A 19,472-nucleotide genomic window follows, 5' to 3' on the forward strand; every position below is an offset into this window, starting at 1 on the left:
CCACCTGCCGAACCAATCCTTTATTGGGGGTGTCTTGCTAATTGTCTATAATTTCGCCCTGTTGTCTATTCCACTTGCACAACAGCATGTGAAATGTATTGTCAATCAGTGTTGCTTCCTAAGTGGACAGTTTGATTTCACAGAAGTGTGATTGACTTGGAGTTACATTGTGTTGTTTAAGTGTTCCCTTTATTTTTTTGAGCAGTGTACATCATATAGAATATTTCATATTTTCATATTTGTATGTCCTTGAGCTTGTGTCTTTAAATGTGACTACACCTCAGCAATTTATAACTATTTTTACCAAAAAGGTGAGATTTTAACCTTAGAGTATGCAGCATTACTAGTTATTGCTTATGGTCTTCTCATGATGCAGTAAATAATTACTTTGGGGGATTACGTAGATTATATTTTAGATTACTTCAAATGCTGGTCATTTTTACCACATAACTATTAAACAAATATATATTTCTACATTTTAAAAATGAAATGATTCTACAATCAAATGATAGCAAATCTGCATTTTAGTACTAATGTGGATTGTACTTAACCTATAGTATTTTAGTTTTATAGGATATGCAAAATAACTGTAATTTTGCTAAAACATCAGTCTGTTATGGTAAATTTATATTTCAGATAACATTATTTACATGTCTAAAGATATTTTGATAAGAATTAAGTTGATATTTTGCGATGATTGTTACTTTTTCCAATAGTTTCTGGGGCCAAAATGACCACGTGTGTAAAATACTGTATGTTGGTAGTTTGAGGGTTAATAAACATGTTGGTGTATTCCACAGAGTACAGCCTAGAGCCTTGTGAAGATCCAGGAGTGCCAGCCTACAGCCGGCGAGTTGGTTTCCAGTTTGGTGTGGGGGACTCACTCATTTTTTCCTGCTTCCCGGGTTATCGATTGGAGGGGGACCACAAGATCACCTGCCTGGGGGGAGGCCGGAGGGTCTGGAGTGGAGCCCTGCCAAGGTGTGTGGGTAGGTGGACACATGCTTTCATTTCATTTGGACAAACTGGGAATACTTGTACTTTGAAAGAACTTGTACTGTACTTTATCCATGACAGGAGAATGAGCTATACCGAACATACAGTGTAATGCAAGTGAATGAGCTAGTTTCTAATGGATTGATTGATTTACCTCAATTGCAGAAAAAAGTCAAATTGTTAATTTACATGCTCAAGAATATAACTCAACTTGTTCCTATTATCAATTACGTACTATTTTATGGGCAGAGCATTAAACCAGTGCAGAGTTTGCACACAGTTATACACATATCATATCTATTGTGCTAACAGATGATCTGGCTGTCATTTTGTCATTACCTACAAAGCACCTTGTGCTTTCCCATAAAAAGTTCAGTAGAGAAAATTAGGCAATCACCCCACGATAACTTAACTCGGGCTCAAGCTCACACAGCTCCATTTCTACAGGAAACATCTGCTTCTATACCTGAGGAACAACATCAGAATATTAACTACAAGGACATCCAATTCCAGCACAGCCCTGAGCCTTTGTGACCAACACACACTTAATGCAGAGAGCCATTCATTAATTCATATTCCTCTCAAGTTTCTGTTGTGGCGATTCATCAATATGCCAATGGGTAATATTCCAACAGGGGCAACACCTGATTGGCCCATCAGTGGGTAACAGAGCAGCAGCTGCTGAAGTATTCTGGGTTCAACCTGCTGAATATTTGTGGTGAACTCTTCTCTCTGGGTTAAACTGCTCCTTTAATGCCCCTATTCAGTTTCATGACCGCCAGATATACATTTTCTCACAGGTCTTCTCGCTCTCTCTCTCTCTCTCGTTCTGTGGAAAGAGCAGCTTCTAGTGTGTAGGGAAATTTGACAGTTCTCTAAAGTTAATCAAGATATTTTTCTTGCTTCAAACCCAGATTGCCATGAAATGTCTTAATATCAAATTATCTCCATTCCTCTGTCTCTCTGACTCTCTCTCTCTCTTTGGCTCCTTCTCTCTCTCCTGCTCTGTCTCTCTCTTTCCTGCTCTTTCTCTCTCTGTGTCTCTGCCTAGCTGAATGTGGAGCCACTACCGTTGGGAGTGAGGGGGTTCTGCTATCACCCAATTACCCATCCAATTATGACAATAACCATGAGTGCATTTACCGCATTGAGACGGAGACAGGGAAGGGCATCCGTGTCACAGCCACTCACTTCCAGCTCCATGAGGGGGATTACCTGAAGGTGAGTCTCACACACACACTACATATCACTCATACACTACACTGGATATGTACTCTGTTGATGTTACACATAAATACTGCCCCACGCATAATTCTCTTACTGCAAGATGTGTAAATGGTTAATAAAGGGCTCAATGTGGGACGTGTTCACTGCACCATCATCTCTTTGAATGCAATTGGAATATGACCAGAGCTAGTGACTCAGTCAGATCATGAACTATTAATGCCTTCATTAAAATGACATGGTGCCAGAGCTTGAGGCATATAGAGCACCGTGAGAAAAATACGTTTTTAACAATCCCTGAAGACCACTAATTATACAGATATGTTATTGAAAACAAGAGAGGATAAGTGTTCTCTTTGAGTGTAACATCATATGAAAAATCTGAAATGCCTGTGCATGTGGCTTGTACAATGAAATGTTTTTGTTAATCTTTCATCATACATTCTGTGCATCTAATAGCCAATAATTGAGGAAGTGGAAGGGGATTCAGGAAGGATTGTTTATCCTAATGGCAAAGTTCTTGATTGAAAGAATACATTTAAAGTATTTCCCATTATAGTGCTATCTAATGTACAGAGTGGCACTGCTTATTGCTGTAAAAAGTAAAGATTATGGGCCTTCCGAGTGGCACAATGGTCTAAGGCACTGCATTGCAGTGTTAGCTGTGCCACTAGAGAGTCTGGGTTCAAGTCCAGGCTCTGTCGCAGCTGGCCGCGACTGGGAGACCAATGGGGCGGCGCACAATTGGCCCAGTGTCATCCGGGTTAGGGGAGGGTTTGGCCGGCATGGATATCCTTGTCCCATCGCGCACTAGCAACTCCTGTGGCAGGCTGGGCGCAGTGCACGCTGACACTAGTCACCAGGTGTACGGTGTTTCCTTTGACATATTGGTGCGGCTGGCTTCCAGGATAAGTGGGCATTGTGTCCAGAAGCAGTGTGGCTTGGTTGGGTTGTGTTTCGGTGGATTTGCAGTGATGAGACAAGACTGTATCTACCAATTGGATACCATGAAATTGGGGAGCAAAAGGGTTCAAGGATTCTCCGACCTCCTGCATTGTTTGCCAAAGTGTTTCTCGTATTATAATGATTTTGCGGAGACTGAAGGATTCCCAATAATGTTGCATTCATCTGTTTTAGTTCTTACATTTTGTTCTTCCAAATTAATTGTCTTTTATGTTGTAAATTCATTGGTCTTGAAACTTTCTTCTGCATTGGAAATGCTCAGTCAAACACAGGAAATATATTTTCTCCTCATTTTGGTCTTGAATTATGTAACCCAGCCTACTACTCTGCTCAGGGTTGAAACAACGTTAACTGTGTTAGAAAATTGGAAAACTGACATTGATTTATGATGACCTCTGCCATTTTTTTTTATTAAACAGCACACTTTTCTGTGTAGTCTCAATATATACAGTATGTTATTTGGAAAGGCATCCTTCTGGTTTCCCCACATGAACATGATTCTCCCTTTGTCTTGATCACTATCCTTTGGAAGGCCCACACTTGAAATATCCTTCCTTTGTGTATGCATTCATAGTATGTATATAGAATATGTATCTTTGTTTTCTTGATTGATTGAATGCTAACTGCTCACTCAAACTACTCACGCTGCCCCTCTGCGAATAATGTAATTGTACTGCAAGAGGCTGCATACTGTACAGTCAAGGTGTGAATTAAAATCAAATCAAATCAAAGTTTATTCGTCACGTGCGCCGAATACAACAGGTGTAGACCTTACAGTGAAATGCTTACTTACAGGCTCTAACCAATAGTGCGAAAAAAGGTGTGTGTGTGTGTGTAGGTAAGTAAAGAAATAAAACAACAGTAAAAACACATTTGAAAATAAAAGTAGCAAGGCTATATACAGACACCGGTTAGTCCGCTTATTGAGGTAGTATGTACATGTAGGGGAGCCAGGTGGGCTTAGCTCCCCTGAATGAGATATTAGCTGCCCTAAATGCAACAAAAATTTTGGGAGGGGTCTCTAAATAATGCTAATTGAACCATCCTCCTATTTCTTTAAAATGTAGTGTTAAATATGTTTTACAGTGGTAAATATGAAAATAAAAGCTTTTAAATTAAACAAACACCCCCACCTCTTTGTCATGGTTTAAACCATTTATTTCTATGCGGTGGTGCTGTCCATTTAGTAGTGTTGAATTTTAGCCTCAGCGGAGCTCCTTTACGCGTAGATTTCCCTTTGTACTTCCTCATTTTCTCCATTTGCTGCCATGCATCCTTGATAAAAATAGCCTTTATTCCAATGTATTAGATTTATCTGTTGATTTATCATTGTTTGCTTTTGTCAGTCAGCTGTTTAGAGCGCTCATTGCTTTGTTTTTCAAATGCACACGGGTACTGGTGTTCTCCGTGGCTAGAAGTAATGGGCCATTTAATTAGCTTTATCATTTTCTATCAATATTTGTTTTCTTTCCTGGATCAGCTGATAATGGTCAACAATATCACTAGACAACTAGCCTAAAGCTAGACACCAATGTGCATCCAATCCATCCAACAAGCAGGCTGGCTATACAATAATGACAGTAGGCCTATAAGGTGACTTATAAGCCTTCTGTCATTAACATTCGGTTAGAAGCATTCGATTTTGCAATGGCATAGGCCTACATTATTTGGGATTTGTGTGCCCATGGGAGCTGTTTTCATGGCGAAACATTTCATGGTGAAATGTTATGTAGGCATAGTTACACTTACAGGGCATTCTCCAAGATCTATGATTCGTACAAGGTTTAAGTTACATTTTCTAATTCAATTGTTAAATGCTTAATAATTACAAATAACACTGTCATTAATGCCATTAATTTACGGTATCAAAATATGTTTTGATTCTACTCATGTATTATATTGAATGTAGGCTACCTGTTCTGGGTGTATTCATGTGTGTTAAATTGTCTCGGCTAAAAGAGGGTAGGCAACCGACAGTGGTGTAGGCCTAGTGGAGGGTTAACACCGTTTACTCAGATTTTCAAAAAAATGCATTGAAAGTATAGGGAGTGTTACCCTTTTTTTAGAGAGAGACAGGGTTTCAGTGTTTACCCACCATTTTTTTTACCATTACATCACTGGCTACTGGTAGGCCTATTTGATGTTCATGGTAATACACATTGTAGCCTTGTCTAGTAAATTTAACTTGTATGTTAGGTTGACCTTCCCATTTTTCCAGGGACAGTTTCAGACCCATTTCAGGTGTCCCGACTTTTTAGGCTACAAAAAAGGTCATTTTGGCAGCAAGATGCATCAATGAATGTAAGCCTAAGCAATGGCAATCACTGAATGTCAATAGGCATTCATAGGCACACTGTTTTGTAACAAATGTCTATTTCCATTCATCAAATTGAGTGAGTATACAATACATGCAGTTTGGAATGATTTTCTAGGTGGGCGAACATGCACAGGTAGCCTACTTTTTGAAGTGATTTGTTTGAAAATCCGATGAAAATATCATGACTGGTTGTGTTCATGCCACATTAAAAGGTAAATCATTTACAATTAAAAGAAAATTGAGACCCCCCTGAATGACATGGTGTAATTCGCATTCTGTGTACAGTATGCTATTAAATAGCGCGCTATTGTGGTCCTCTGTACCTCAGTTGGTAGATTATGGATCTTGCGATGCTATGATTGGGGGTTCAATTCCCGGGGACCACCCACATGTGAAAGATTGAAATATGAATGAGTGTAAGTCACATTTGATTAAAGTGTCTGGTAAATATAAACTGTACCAGTCAGAGTTTTTATTTACTTTGACTATTTTCTACATTATAGAATAAAAGTGAAGACATAAAAACTATGAAATTACACATATGGAATCATGTAGTAACCAAAAAAGTGTTAAACAAATCAAAATATATTTTAGATTCTTCAAAGTAGCCACCCCTTTACCTTGATGACAGCTTTGCACACTCTTGGCATTCTCTCAACCACCTTCATGAGGAATGCTTTTCCAACAGTCTTGAAGGAGTTCCCACATATGCTGAGCACTTGTTGGCTGCTTTTCCTTCACTCTGCGGTCCAACTCATCCCAAACCATCTCAATTGGGTTGAGGTTGGGTGATTGTGGAGGCCAGGTTAACTGATGCAGCACTCATCACTCTCCTTCTTGGTCAAATAGCCCTTATACAGCCTGTAGGTGTGTTTTGTGTCATTGTCCTGTTGAAAAACAAATGATAGTCCCACTAAGCACTAACCAGATGGGATGGCGTATCGCTGCAGAATGCTGTGGTAGCCATGCTGGTTAAGTGTGCCTTGAATTCTAAATAAATCACAGACAGTGTCCCCATCAAAGCACCCCCACAACATCACACCTCTTCCTCCATGCTTCACGGTGGGAACCACACATGCAGAGATCATCCGTTCAGCTACTCTGGACTCATCAGACCAAAGGACAGATTTCCACTGGTCCATTGCTCGATTTTCTTGTCCCAAGCAAGTCTCTTCTTCTTATTGGTGTCCTTTAGTGTTTGGTTTCTTGGCAGCAATTCGGCCATGAAGGCCTGATTCAGGCAGTCTCCTCTGAACAGTTGAGGTTGAGATGTGTCTGTTACTTAAACTCTGTGAAACATTTATTTGAGCTGCAATCTGAGGCTGGTAACTCTAATGAACTTGTCCTCTGCAGCAGAGAGAACTCTGGGTCTTTCTTTCCTGTGGCGGTCCGCATGAGAGCCTAGCGTTTGATGATTTTTGCAACTGCACTTGAAGAAATGTTCAAGTTCTTGAAATGTTCCGTATTGACTGACCTTCATGTCTTAAAGTAATGATGGACTGTCATTTCTCTTTGCTTATTTGACCTGTTCTTGCCATAATATGGACTTGGTCTTTTACCAAAAAGGGCTATCTTTTGTATACCACCCCTACCTTGTCACAACACAACTAATTGGCTCAAACGCATTAAGAAGTAAAGAAATTCCACAAATTAACTTTTAACAAGGCACTCCTGTTAATTGAAATGCATTCCAGGTGACTACCTCATGAAGCTGGTTGAGAGAATGCCAAGACTGTGCAAAGCTGTCATCAAGGCAAAGGGTGGCTATTTTGAAGAATCTCAAATATAAAATATATTTTTTGGTTAATAATGATTCCATATGTGTTATTTCATAGTTTGATGTCTTCACTATTATTCTACAATGTGGAAAATAGTAAATATAAAGAAAAACCCTTGAATGAGTAGGTGTGTCCAAACTTTTGACTGGTACTGTATGTTATTATGGTAACGATTTACTTTGACTACACATCCATAGAGCATTTACTACAATCTATTAGCATTTCATGAACTTGTTATAACAGGTCCCACCTGCATTATTAAAGGTTAATGAAATATATCCATGACATATCTAAAGTACATTCATGTCATGCTCTGCAAGATCTCATATTTAGGTATCTTAATAGATGTATCATTACAATGGCAGCGTAGTGTCATCATTATGGCTGTTCACAAAAGTGTGCATCTCTCATACCAGTGGTAGGGAATATGCCAAAAGGCCAAATGACGTTTAGAAAATTATGCTGATATATAGGCTGTACTAGCCCCATTTCCCCCACCAGCCAGTATAGGCCTGTGACTTATGTTCTTCTTCTTCTCTCTGAGGTCAATGGTGCTTGAAGATCTCCACAGGTTTGAATCCTCTGGGTAAATTTTATGTATCAAATCATGTAGTTGAAGGTCATATCATAATGCTTTCGTAATTAATTAACAGCCCTCTTCCACAACACAGTTAGGCCTAAAATGGTCATACTGGGCTATAACGCACACATGAAGGTTATATGTATGAATTATATGCAGTCAAAGTAAAGTCAAATCTATTTTCCCATTCATAAAGCATTTATAGCTAAGCACTTCATGGTAATTAACTGAGCAGTTTGCCATCTGATCTATAACACCATCATTAAAGGTCTATGTATGAAGTCTATGCAGTCAACATACTGTCATATCTGTTTTCCCATTCATAAAGCATTTATATAGCATTTCTAAAAATGTCTCATTTATGAAAAAGAGTACAGACACAACGCAAATGTTATAGGAAATATTAACATTTTATTTACATTTTCCAGACGTAGGACAGAAAACAGTTGCTGAGGACAACGCCAAAGAATCATGCTGTTTGCATTTTTCAGTTTGAATTTTCTTGAGTAGATTTAACAAAGATTGAAATTCAAAGCATTCAAATTAAATTATCCATAAATGCTTAGCTATAACTGCTTTATGAAGGGGAAAATAGATTTGACTTTACTCTGACTGCATAGAATTCATGAATAGACCAGTATGACCAACTTAATTGTGATGTGGAGGAGGGCAGTTAATGAGTTACGAAAGAGTTAACTACACAATTTGAGCCGTAAAAGTTACCCTGAGGACTCAACCCTGTTGGGACCCCATACACTATTGACCTCAGTGAAAAGAAGAAGAAGATAAGTCACGGGCCTCCCCCGGCTGGTGGGGGAAATGGGGCTAGTACAGGCATATATATACACTGCTCAAAAAAATAAAGGGAACACTTAAACAACACAATGTAACTCCAAGTCAATCACACTTCTGTGAAATCAAACTGTCCACTTAGGAAGCAACACTGATTGACAACAAATTTCACATGCTGTTGTGCAAATGGAATAGACAACAGGTGGAAATTATAGGCAATTAGCAAGACACCCCCAATAAAGGAGTGGTTCTGCAGGTGGTGACCACAGACCACTTCTCAGTTCCTATGCTTCCTGGCTGATGTTTTGGTCACTTTTGAATGCTGGCGGTGCTTTCACTCTAGTGGTAGCATGAGACGGAGTCTACAACCCACACAAGTGGCTCAGGTAGTGCAGCTCATCCAGGATGGCACATCAATGCGAGCTGTGGCAAGAAGGTTTGCTGTGTCTGTCAGCGTAGTATCCAGAGCATGGAGGCGCTACCAGGAGACAGGCCAGTACATCAGGAGACGTGGAGGAGGCCGTAGGAGGGCAACAACCCAGCAGCAGGACCGCTACCTCCGCCTTTGTGCAAGGAGGAGCAGGAGAAGCACTGCCAGAGCCCTGCAAAATGACCTCCAGCAGGCCACAAATGTGCATGTGTCTGCTCAAACGGTCAGAAACAGACTCCATGAGGGTGGTATGAGGGCCCGACATCCACAGGTGGGGGTTGTGCTTACAGCCCAACACCGTGCAGGATGTTTGGCATTTGCCAGAGAACACCAAGATTGGCAAATTCGCCACTGGCGCCCTGTGCTCTTCACAGATGAAAGCAGGTTCACACTGAGCATGTGACAGACGTGACAGTGTCTGGAGACGCCGTGGAGAACATTCTGCTGCCTGCAACATCCTCCAGCATGACCGGTTTGGCGGTGGGTCAGTCATGGTGTGGGGTGGCATTTCTTTGGGGGGGCGCACAGCCTTCCATGTGCTCGCCAGAGGTAGCCTGACTGCCATTAGGTACCGAGATGAGATCCTCAGACCCCTTGTGAGACCATATGCTGGTGCGGTTGGACCTGGTTCCTCCTAATACAAGACAATGCTAGACCTCATGTGGCTGGAGTGTGTCAGCAGTTTCTGCAAGAGGAAGGCATTGATGCTATGGACTGGCCCGCCCGTTCCCCAGACCTGAATCCAATTGAGCAAATCTGGGACATCATGTCTCGCTCCATCCACCAACGCCACATTGCACCACAGACTGTCCAGGAGTTGGCAGATGCTTTAGTCCAGGTCTGGGAGGAGATCCCTCAGGAGACCATCTGCCACCTCATCAGGAGCATGCCCAGGCGTTGTAGGGAGGTCATACAGGCACGTGGAGGCCACACACACTACTGAGCCTCATTTTTACTTGTTTTAAGGACATTACATCAAAGTTGGATCAGCCTGTAGTGTGGTTTTCCACTTTAATTTTGAGTGTGACTCCAAATCCAGACCTCCATGGGTTGATACATTGGATTTCCATTGATTATTTTTGTGTGATTTTGTTGTCAGCACATTAAACTATGTAAAGAAAAAAGTATTTAATAAGATTATTTCTTTCATTCAAATCTAGGATGTGTTGTTTAAGTGTTCCCTTTATTTTTTGGAGCAGTATATATATATCAGCATAATTTTCTAAATGTGGTATGGCAGAAGCATGCTTTTGAGAAACAGCCATTATAATGATACTAAGCTCTAATTGTAATGATGCATCTATTAAGATACCTAAATATGAGCTCTTGCATAGCATGACATGAATGCGCTATGGATATACTGTAAATATAGTTCATTAATGAACCTTTAATAATATGATTAGAACCTGTTATAACACATTCATTAAATGCTTATGGAGATGTGTAATCAATGCGTTATGTGTATATATAGTCAAAGTAAATCGTTATCGTTATTATTTATATTATTATTATATTCCCTTGAATATTAATAGTATTTTGAGAAACCTGTGCATTATAGTGTTGTTCTTTCATCAACAGGTGTATGACGGAAAGGATACTTCATATCGTCTTCTTGGCAATTTCTCCAAAACAGACATGTACAATGCCATCATCAACAGTACCTCAAATCACCTCTGGATTGAGTTCAACAGCAACGGCACTGAAACCAACAAGGGATTCAGACTGACGTATAGCAGTAGGTAGATTATGTCCTAGAACAAATGTGAGACAGCCTCTATAGATATTCCCTGATTCGTGTTCAAAAAGGCTTTACTGAGAAACTGGACCCCTCAAGACTAAACCAATTTCCAATTCTAAGCTTACAGTGGTTCCTCCTTTAAAAGTTGTGAGCTTACCCCGCGGGACTTATAGGTCATTTTTGGTTTAGTACGGTACCCTGCGTCACTACTTCATTGCTACAGATCAGCGCAAGGGGGAGTTAGAGCACTGATTATGCTTTTGGGTCCAACTGTGTCTCTAACTGACAATGAGGGGGTGACATAAACCTTTGTTACACAAAGGTTTTTATTATTTTATTTTGTTAGGATTATTTTGCTCTTACTGTAGTACTGTAGGCCACTCCCGACCGGTCACATTGTACAGTGTCTCAGTGGTGCAATGTTCTAAGACACTGCATAGCAGTGCAACCTGTGTTGCTACAGATGTTGGTTCAATACCTGTGCTGGCTTTGACTGGGAGACCCATGAGATGATTGTAGGTTTTTGGTTGTTCTCCCTCTAAAAACTTAAATAAATCATTCTAAATAACAAACTGGCTTTATTTACCAATTAGTAACAATGTCTCACTCCATGTTCAAGAAAAGCCTTTTTCTTGCTCATTTTACGTTATTTGAAAACAAAATCATCTCCAAAATATTTAAGGGGCATTGCACTAAAAATGGCGCTGACTAGGGAAACGTTCCCGCTGTTCTGTTCTTAGTGCCAGTCTGCACGTTCAAACTGAAACAATGTAACTAATAATGGCATCTTTATGCTTTCATTAATAAAATAATATATAATAATAAATATAACTGAATTACAGAAATATCCTCCAATCCTCTATAATGTGCTGTTAAAAGTGGTGTAGGTCTTATTTATTTAAAGAGCATATTGAAGTTAGAAGCAAAAGCCTACAACTATTTTAGCACCGTTTCGCGCTGCTCTGAGACAAGCATGGGGACTGGTCTTGATAAATCTATGAGATTTTATTTTCACTGAAACTCCGTTTGGGTATTGGTTAGACTAGAATTAGAAAATTGGGGTGTAAAAATGTTATGCTCTTAGTGTAACCTTTATTTAACTAGGCAAGTCAGTTAAGAACAAATTCTTATTTACTGGGACAGCCTACTCCTTCCTCCCTGTTGGGGAATCTCCCGCAGGACACTGGATTCTTTAGCTAAATATCCCAGTACTGTACTCCCGTTGTACAGCGCCATATTTTCAGTTCCATCCTAACGGAAACACAGAGGGTTTTTTGTTTTCCTTGAAATAGAAACACCATAGTATGAATCAAAGGAATCCCAAACTCTGAAAGTAATTGTAAAGGTAGATACAAATGATTTGTGACATTGTGGTTACAATAAAGAATGTAAACAAGATTTTTATTTACAGTAGTGATGGACAGCTGGTGTCATTTTGAAACACTTGTAGCCCGATTAGCAGGACAATAGACTCTTTATAGCCCTGCTACTATAGGTGTGAACATCCCCCTACCTGCAATGTATTCGATGCTTAAGTACTCTGAAGTATTACATTTCTAACTCAAAACAGCAGTACAGTATTTATTCATCAACATCTTTATGCTTTCGTTAATAAAATAATAATAAAAATACTCTTTCAAAATGCTGATGTTTATTTAGTTATGGATCCATGTAGAATTACTATGGGAATAAATGAACTGAATTACAGAATCAAATCAAATCAATCATATTTATTTATATAGCCCTTCGTACATCAGCTGATATCTCAAAGTGCTGTACAGAAACCCAGCCTAAAACCCCAAACAGCAAGCAATGCATGTGAAAGAAGCACGGTGGCTAGGAAAAACTCCCTAGGAAAAACTAGGGGTGGCCAGTCCTCTTCTGGCTGTGCAGGGTGGATATTATAACAGAACATGGTCAAGATGTTAAAATGTTCATAAATGACCAGCATGGTCAAATAATAATAATCATAGTAGTTGTCGAGGGTGCAACAAGCACGTCCGGTGAACAGGTCAGGGTTCCATAGCCGCAGGCAGAACAGTTGAAACTGGAGCAGCAGCACGGCCAGGTGGACTGGGGACAGCAAGGAGTCATCATACCAGGTAGTCCTGAGGCATGGTCCTAGGGCTCAGGTCCTCCAAGAGAAAGACAGAAAGAGAGAATTAGAGAGAGCATATTTAAATTCACACAGGACACCGGATAAGACAAGAGAAATACTCCAGATGTAACAGACTGACCCTAGCCCCCCGACACATAAACTACTGCAGCATAAATACTGGAGGCTGAGACAGGAGGGATCAGAAGACACAAATTCTTATTTACAAGGACAAGGACAAGGTCTACTCCTTCCTCCCCATTGGAGAATTGATCCCCGGGCTCCCGCGTGCCCTGCCCGCACGACACGTGGATTCTTTAGCTAAATAGCCCAGTACTGTACTGCCGACCGTCACGTTGAACAGCGCCATATTTTCCGTTCCATCCTAATGGAAACCCAGAGGGTTTTTCATTTTTTCTTGGAATTGAAACACCATAATATTAATCAAATGAATTAAGCAAGTAAATCAAATCAAATCAAATGTATTTATATAGCCCTTCTTACATCAGCTGATATCTCAAAGTGCTGTACAGAAACCCAGCCTAAAACCCTAAACAGCAAGCAATGCAGGTGTAGAAGCACGGTGGCTAGGAAAAAGTTCCCTAGAAAGGCCAAAACCTAGGAAGAAACCTAGAGAGTAACCAGGCTATGAGGGGTGGCCAGTCCTCTTCTGGCTGTGTCGGGTGGAGATTATAACAGAACATGGCCAAGATGTTCAAATGTTCATAAATGACCACATGGTCATGGTCAAATAATAATAATCACAGTAGTTGTCGAGGGTGCAACAGGTCAGCACCTCAGGAGTAATTGTCAGTTGGCTTTTCATAGCCAATCATTGAGAGTATCTCTACCGCTCCTGCTGTCTCTAGAAATTTGAAAACAGCAGGTCTGGGACAGGTAGCACATCCAGTGAACAGGTCAGGGTTCCATAGCCGCAGGCAGAACAGTTGAAACTGGAGCAGCAGCACGGCCTGGTGGACTGGGGACAGCAATGAGTCATCATGCCAGGTAGTCCTGAGGCATGGTCCTAGGGCTCAGGTCCCCCGAGAGAAAGAAAGAAAGAAAGAAAGAAAGAAAGAAAGAAAGAAAGAAAGAAAGAAAGAAAGAAAGAAAGAAAGAAAGAGAAAGAAAGAGAGAAAGAGAGAATTAGAGAGAGCATACTTAAATTCACACAGGACACTGGAGAAATACTCCAGATATAACAGACTGACCCTAGCCCCCGACACATAAACTACTGCAACATAAATACTGGAGACTGAGACAGGAGGGGTCAAAAGTTTGGTCAAAAGTTTGGACACACCTACTTATTCCAAGATTTTTCTTTATTTTTACTATTTTCTACATTGTAGAATAATAGTGAAGGCATTACAACTATGAAATAACACATATGGAATCAGTTAAGAACAAATTCTTATTTACAAGGACAGCCTACTCCTTCCTCCCCATCGGGGAATTGAACCCCGGTCACCCGCGTGCCCGCATTCTCTAGTGCAGCCATTATTGAGGTCACCAAGAAAGTCTGGACATGCCTGCTCTCACTTATGTAAGGAATTTGGCACATTCCCATGTTTACTACAGTAGGCTATGTTTACTTGTCAGACTGCACAGTAGCCTAATAAACAAATGCAGGTGGCTTATATCTTCAAAATGCTTTATTATCCAAATGTAAAAGCATATACTGTACAGTACTGTATTTCTTCATCAGCATTTTTATGCTTTCGTTAATAAAATAATGATAAAAATAGTCTTTCAAAATGCCGATGTTGATTTAGTTATGGATCCATAACGAATTACTATGGGAATAAATAACACTGAATTACAGAAATATTGGAACAAAGTTGTCTAATGAATACAAACAAATTGTTGCTTACTGGAAAATACTCTTTCTAACACATGGTCACGTTGCACAGCACCATTATGGCTATTAGCAGGGCTATATTATAGCCTTTATGAATATTATTTTGGCCTTTATTCAGATTACAATCGCTCACTGTTGTTTTTTAAAAACAAAATAATCTCAAAAATATCGTTATATATATAGCCTTCCTGCTGTGGACGTCTATTTCAGCACTGTTTCGCGCTGCTCTGAGACAAGCATGGAGAAATGAAAATGTTCAATTATATTCCATTATATTCTTAAGATATATGTGTTGCCTGAATATCAGCAAGTGATGTCTGCTAAATAATCAAGTTAGGTTTCTCCAGAAATAAATCATTCTAAATAACAAACTGGCTTTATTTACAAATTAGTGAGAATGTCTCACCCCATGTTCAAGAATTGCCTTTTTCTCACTCACTCTATTATTATTATTGTTATTATTATTAATTCATTTAGAATGATATAAAAAACTTTGATATTATCAGATATTCTCACAGATCCTAATGGAAAATGCCCCTTAGATATTAATTAATTTAGAATCTTCCAATCCTCTAAATGTAATTATTGGCGGAGAGTCACGTCATTGAAAAAATTTTTTTTTGATATACTGTAGGCCTACCAAAGGCAAAATGAGTATTGGTTACACTACAATTAGGGTGTGGAAATGTTATTCCCTTTAGATATTAATTTAGATTCCTCCAATCCTCGTATGCTCTAGCCTACTCCCAACCGTCACATTGTACAGCGCAATATTTTACATTACATCCTGACGGAAACCCTGAGGGTTTTGTTTTTAATTTTTCTTGGAATTGAAACACTATAATATTAATCAAATTAATTAAGCCAAATTTCTTAAAATCAATGTACTATGTTATTCCAAAAAAAAGGTTTTAAATTCTCTACTAATGCCAATAGGTGTGCTGCAGTATGACACAACTTTTAAAGGAGGAACCATTGTACACCAATAACAAAAAGGCCTTGTATTGTATGTTTAGTCCTTGTTTACTTGCCCTATATGAACAGTATTATCTTTCACATTAGTTGAAAGTGGTCTGATGGACAACCTCTACAGGTAAAGGCACAAATGTATCTTGTTTCAAGAATGTATATATTTGTAAGTAAGTACAATATCGTGAATTTCCCATGAGAGGGTCTAGTTTAATTATGATGGTAAACAAACAAAAAATCTATAATGCCAGTGAGTGTTGCAGTTGTGCGTTGAGACAGATATATCTGCTTCCATTCATTCTACAATAACCTTCAACTACAATATTGCATGCTCAAGGCTGATGTATGAAAAGCATCACTAATATAAAGTCAAACTAGAATGCTTGAAGCAGCTTGCTTTATTTCACCAGACAGATGTCTTTTTTATTTTTCAACCTTTGTCATTAATGAAAATAAATGAATGTTTGTTATGTTTGAATGGGTAACAGTCTCAAATCTGTCTTTGTAGGTTTTGACCTTGTCAAGTGTGAAGAACCAGGAACTCCAAATTACGGATACAAGATTCAAGATGATGGCCATTTTGCAAACACATTTGTGTTGTACAGTTGTAACCCTGGCTATACTCTCCATGGAAGCAGCACTCTGACATGCCTAAGTGGAGACCGTAGGGTTTGGGATAAACCTTTACCTTCCTGTCTAGGTGAGTGAGTCACAGCTGAAAAGAGACAAATCTCATCATCAAGGATACATTTCCTTATTATGGTGAAACACTTACAATTCCTAAGTAACATTTTGTTAACATTTTAATTACCATGGTAATGGTCAAGTTCAAGATGCCCATACCAAAGGATTCATTTTCATCTGATGCGTTTGAAAATATTATACCGTTTTACCAGTCAACATGGAATTTGTTGTGTTGTCTGCATTCTGTCCCACTGTTATTAATATCGTACTGATTCCATTATATGACCAACTTTGCCAGTTACGCTCTCTCAGGCTAACTCCGAGTCAAACCCCGGGCTAACATGCTGTCATTTATAGTATAGTGAAATAGTTACGCTAGTTAACAGCTATGAACATTTATCCCCTAATGCTGGCTATATTATTGCCCCTAAAGCTATACAAACTGTGTGTGTCTCCCTCTTAATTGAAGTATGGACAGTCTGAGCTTTCTGTACTGGAGAGAACTGATACATTACAGTGTCATTCTTCAGCCTCATTCCTTAATTAGCCTAGCTCGGTTCAGACAAATTTCCATACAGCCGAAAAGTAGCATGGAAAATAGATGACATTGCCTTAGGCTGCCATTGTATTTTATATTTCCTTTGAACGATGTGACATAATAGGGATATCCTCTCCTCTTTTCCAGTGTCGTCAGCAGTCACTAAAATAATACACATGTATTTTGAGACGCTTGAGAACATATTTGATTCTTTCAAGTGCATGTAATGATGTGATGTATTATATAATGTTTATAAATTCAGCTGGTTGATGCCAGAGAGAGAAGGCTTATTTAATCAGATTTCTATTTTTGATGATATGAGACATTTTGGTTTCCTTATCTAGCTGAATGCGGAGGCCACATCGCAGGTGCAATATCTGGACGGATACTTTCCCCGGGTTACCCTGCACCCTATGACAATAACCTCCACTGTACCTGGTCTATCGAAGCGGACACAGGCAAAACCATCAGGTACAGTATCTCACAATAGGGACACACCCCCTTGGAATAGGCAATTAGATACACAATAGCCCAATTTTTCTTGACTCCATTTAAATTTGAAATGAAATCAGTGAGTTTATAGCGAGGCGTGTCTAGTATAGCGGAGCAATTGTTCTGCTGCACTTTTGGAAAATAAGCTGTGATTAAATGTGCCATTGCTGATTGCATTTCACCCCACTGCTAGCCTTCCTACCATTAGCATCTATTCCTTCAAGTCCATTACTGGCTTCTTAAAAACAAAACAATAACCCCCAAAGATAAACCAATTATGCACACTTGAAATGCCATAGAAATCAGATATGCCAATTCAGTTCAAGCAATTTACAGATGAAGGAGGAGGAGAAATACTATTGACATCACTGGCTATTAGACTTTATTAAGGAAATCTTCTCAAACCCGACCTCTTTAAAGAGTATCTTAAATAAATCTCATGACACTTGTCTTTTCCTACTAGCACTGACTTTGCTGATAACTACTTTGTTCAGGGAAAATATAATTACTACGACAGTGATATGTTGTTGTCTCACCTTTATGAATGCACTAATTAAAGTTTCTCTGGATAGGAGTGCCTGCTAACTGCATAAAATGTAAAAATGTAAAAATCGAAAGAACTCATCCTCTCCCTAATTATTGCTGAACATAACTGAAACATTCCTTAAATGGTTTGGTGAGCAAGAATGATCTAATATAGATGTTTCATCGGTCTGAGACATTACTTGAGAACTGGTTCTATAGAATTCCAATGATATTTTCTTATTACAAGTCAGTAGCAACCCTTGGACAGTTGATTTATGGAGTATTGTTGAGTGTATAGGTGTTTGTCACAGATGTAAACCAATGGTAAGACCAGACTTCAGTATGAAAGGTTCTAATTCTTAAGGAGGTGCATAGTGTGTAATCAATATCCCCCTCCTACTCTCTATTTAGCCTCCACTTCATAGTGTTTGACACGGAAGTGGCTCATGACATCCTGAAGGTGTGGGACGGTCCAACTGAGGGGGGTTTCCTCCTGAAGGAATGGAGTGGGTCAGCTCTGCCCGAAGACACCCACAGCACCTTCAACATCCTAACGCTCCAGCTTGACAGTGATTACTTCATCAGCAAGTCAGGCTTCTCCATTCAGTTCTCAAGTAAGTAGTACCTGTCACAATGGACCAGAGGAATTCGGACATGACATTCTATTCAGTAGCTTTTCAGACAAAGGCTACAGTATGTTTCTTGAGATTTCCCTCACTTTATCCTACTCTGGGCCATGTATAAAACACTATTATGACAAATCCTTTTGACAAATAAGTATTTCATACAAATATATGTAAATTAAATTGAGCATAGCATTTGTATATAAATGGCAAATATTTTCTGGAAATATGATTTAAAAGACAATTAGTCTCCACAAATCAGTTTGCTGCCAGTCCAATGATTTCAACACATGAAATTATGCTTATATCTTTATCAGCCGTTGGCTGAAAAAAAATGAGAGTTGTATGATTTAAAACCGTCCTGTCAAAATGTTTATAAGGGATTAATTTGTGTGATTTCAGCTACTACTGCAACGACCTGTAATGACCCCGGGACACCCCAAAATGGGACACGTTACGGGGATAGTCGGGAGCCTGGGGATACTATCACCTTCCAGTGTGACCCAGGTTACCAGGTCCAGGGCCTAGACAAGATCACCTGTGTACAGCTCAATAACAGGTTCTATTGGCAGCCAGACCCTCCGACCTGTATAGGTATGTTGCTTTGACCTCCACAGTAATGGAGAAATAATACCTTTCTTTTCATGGCTATACCTGTATGTCATCAAAGGGTTTGTACAATAGGTAGATGTTCTCTTTAGGATTATTCTGCTGCAAGAAGGTGATTTGGAATCTGTATATTAGGCCTATAGCGTCCCACTGCCTTGTTTTCATTGAAGGATTTGTGGTATTTGAAAATACATGTAAGCAGTGTTTTATGAACCACTTACTGTTGGTGTTGGGCACCCAACCACTCATTTGCATCAGTTT

General features: G+C 39.4%; 1 protein-coding gene across 1 annotated transcript in view; it reads left to right on the forward strand.

Annotated features, from left to right (window-relative positions):
• The window catches only part of LOC106612532 (CUB and sushi domain-containing protein 1), a 200,871-nt gene that overhangs the window by 36,153 nt on the left and 145,246 nt on the right, over nucleotides 1-19,472 (forward strand). Inside the window, exons 11-17 of the mRNA XM_014213739.3 lie at nucleotides 801-989; nucleotides 2,048-2,217; nucleotides 10,659-10,815; nucleotides 16,249-16,440; nucleotides 17,307-17,433; nucleotides 18,391-18,593; nucleotides 19,005-19,196. Of these exons, the coding sequence (XP_014069214.3) occupies nucleotides 801-989; nucleotides 2,048-2,217; nucleotides 10,659-10,815; nucleotides 16,249-16,440; nucleotides 17,307-17,433; nucleotides 18,391-18,593; nucleotides 19,005-19,196 (1,230 nt within the window). The remainder of the gene's footprint in view (nucleotides 1-800; nucleotides 990-2,047; nucleotides 2,218-10,658; nucleotides 10,816-16,248; nucleotides 16,441-17,306; nucleotides 17,434-18,390; nucleotides 18,594-19,004; nucleotides 19,197-19,472) is intronic.

This window comes from Salmo salar, chromosome 01 (genome assembly GCF_965601325.2).
Source record: "Salmo salar chromosome 01, fSalSal1, whole genome shotgun sequence".
In the NCBI taxonomy this organism is placed as follows: domain Eukaryota; kingdom Metazoa; phylum Chordata; class Actinopteri; order Salmoniformes; family Salmonidae; genus Salmo; species Salmo salar.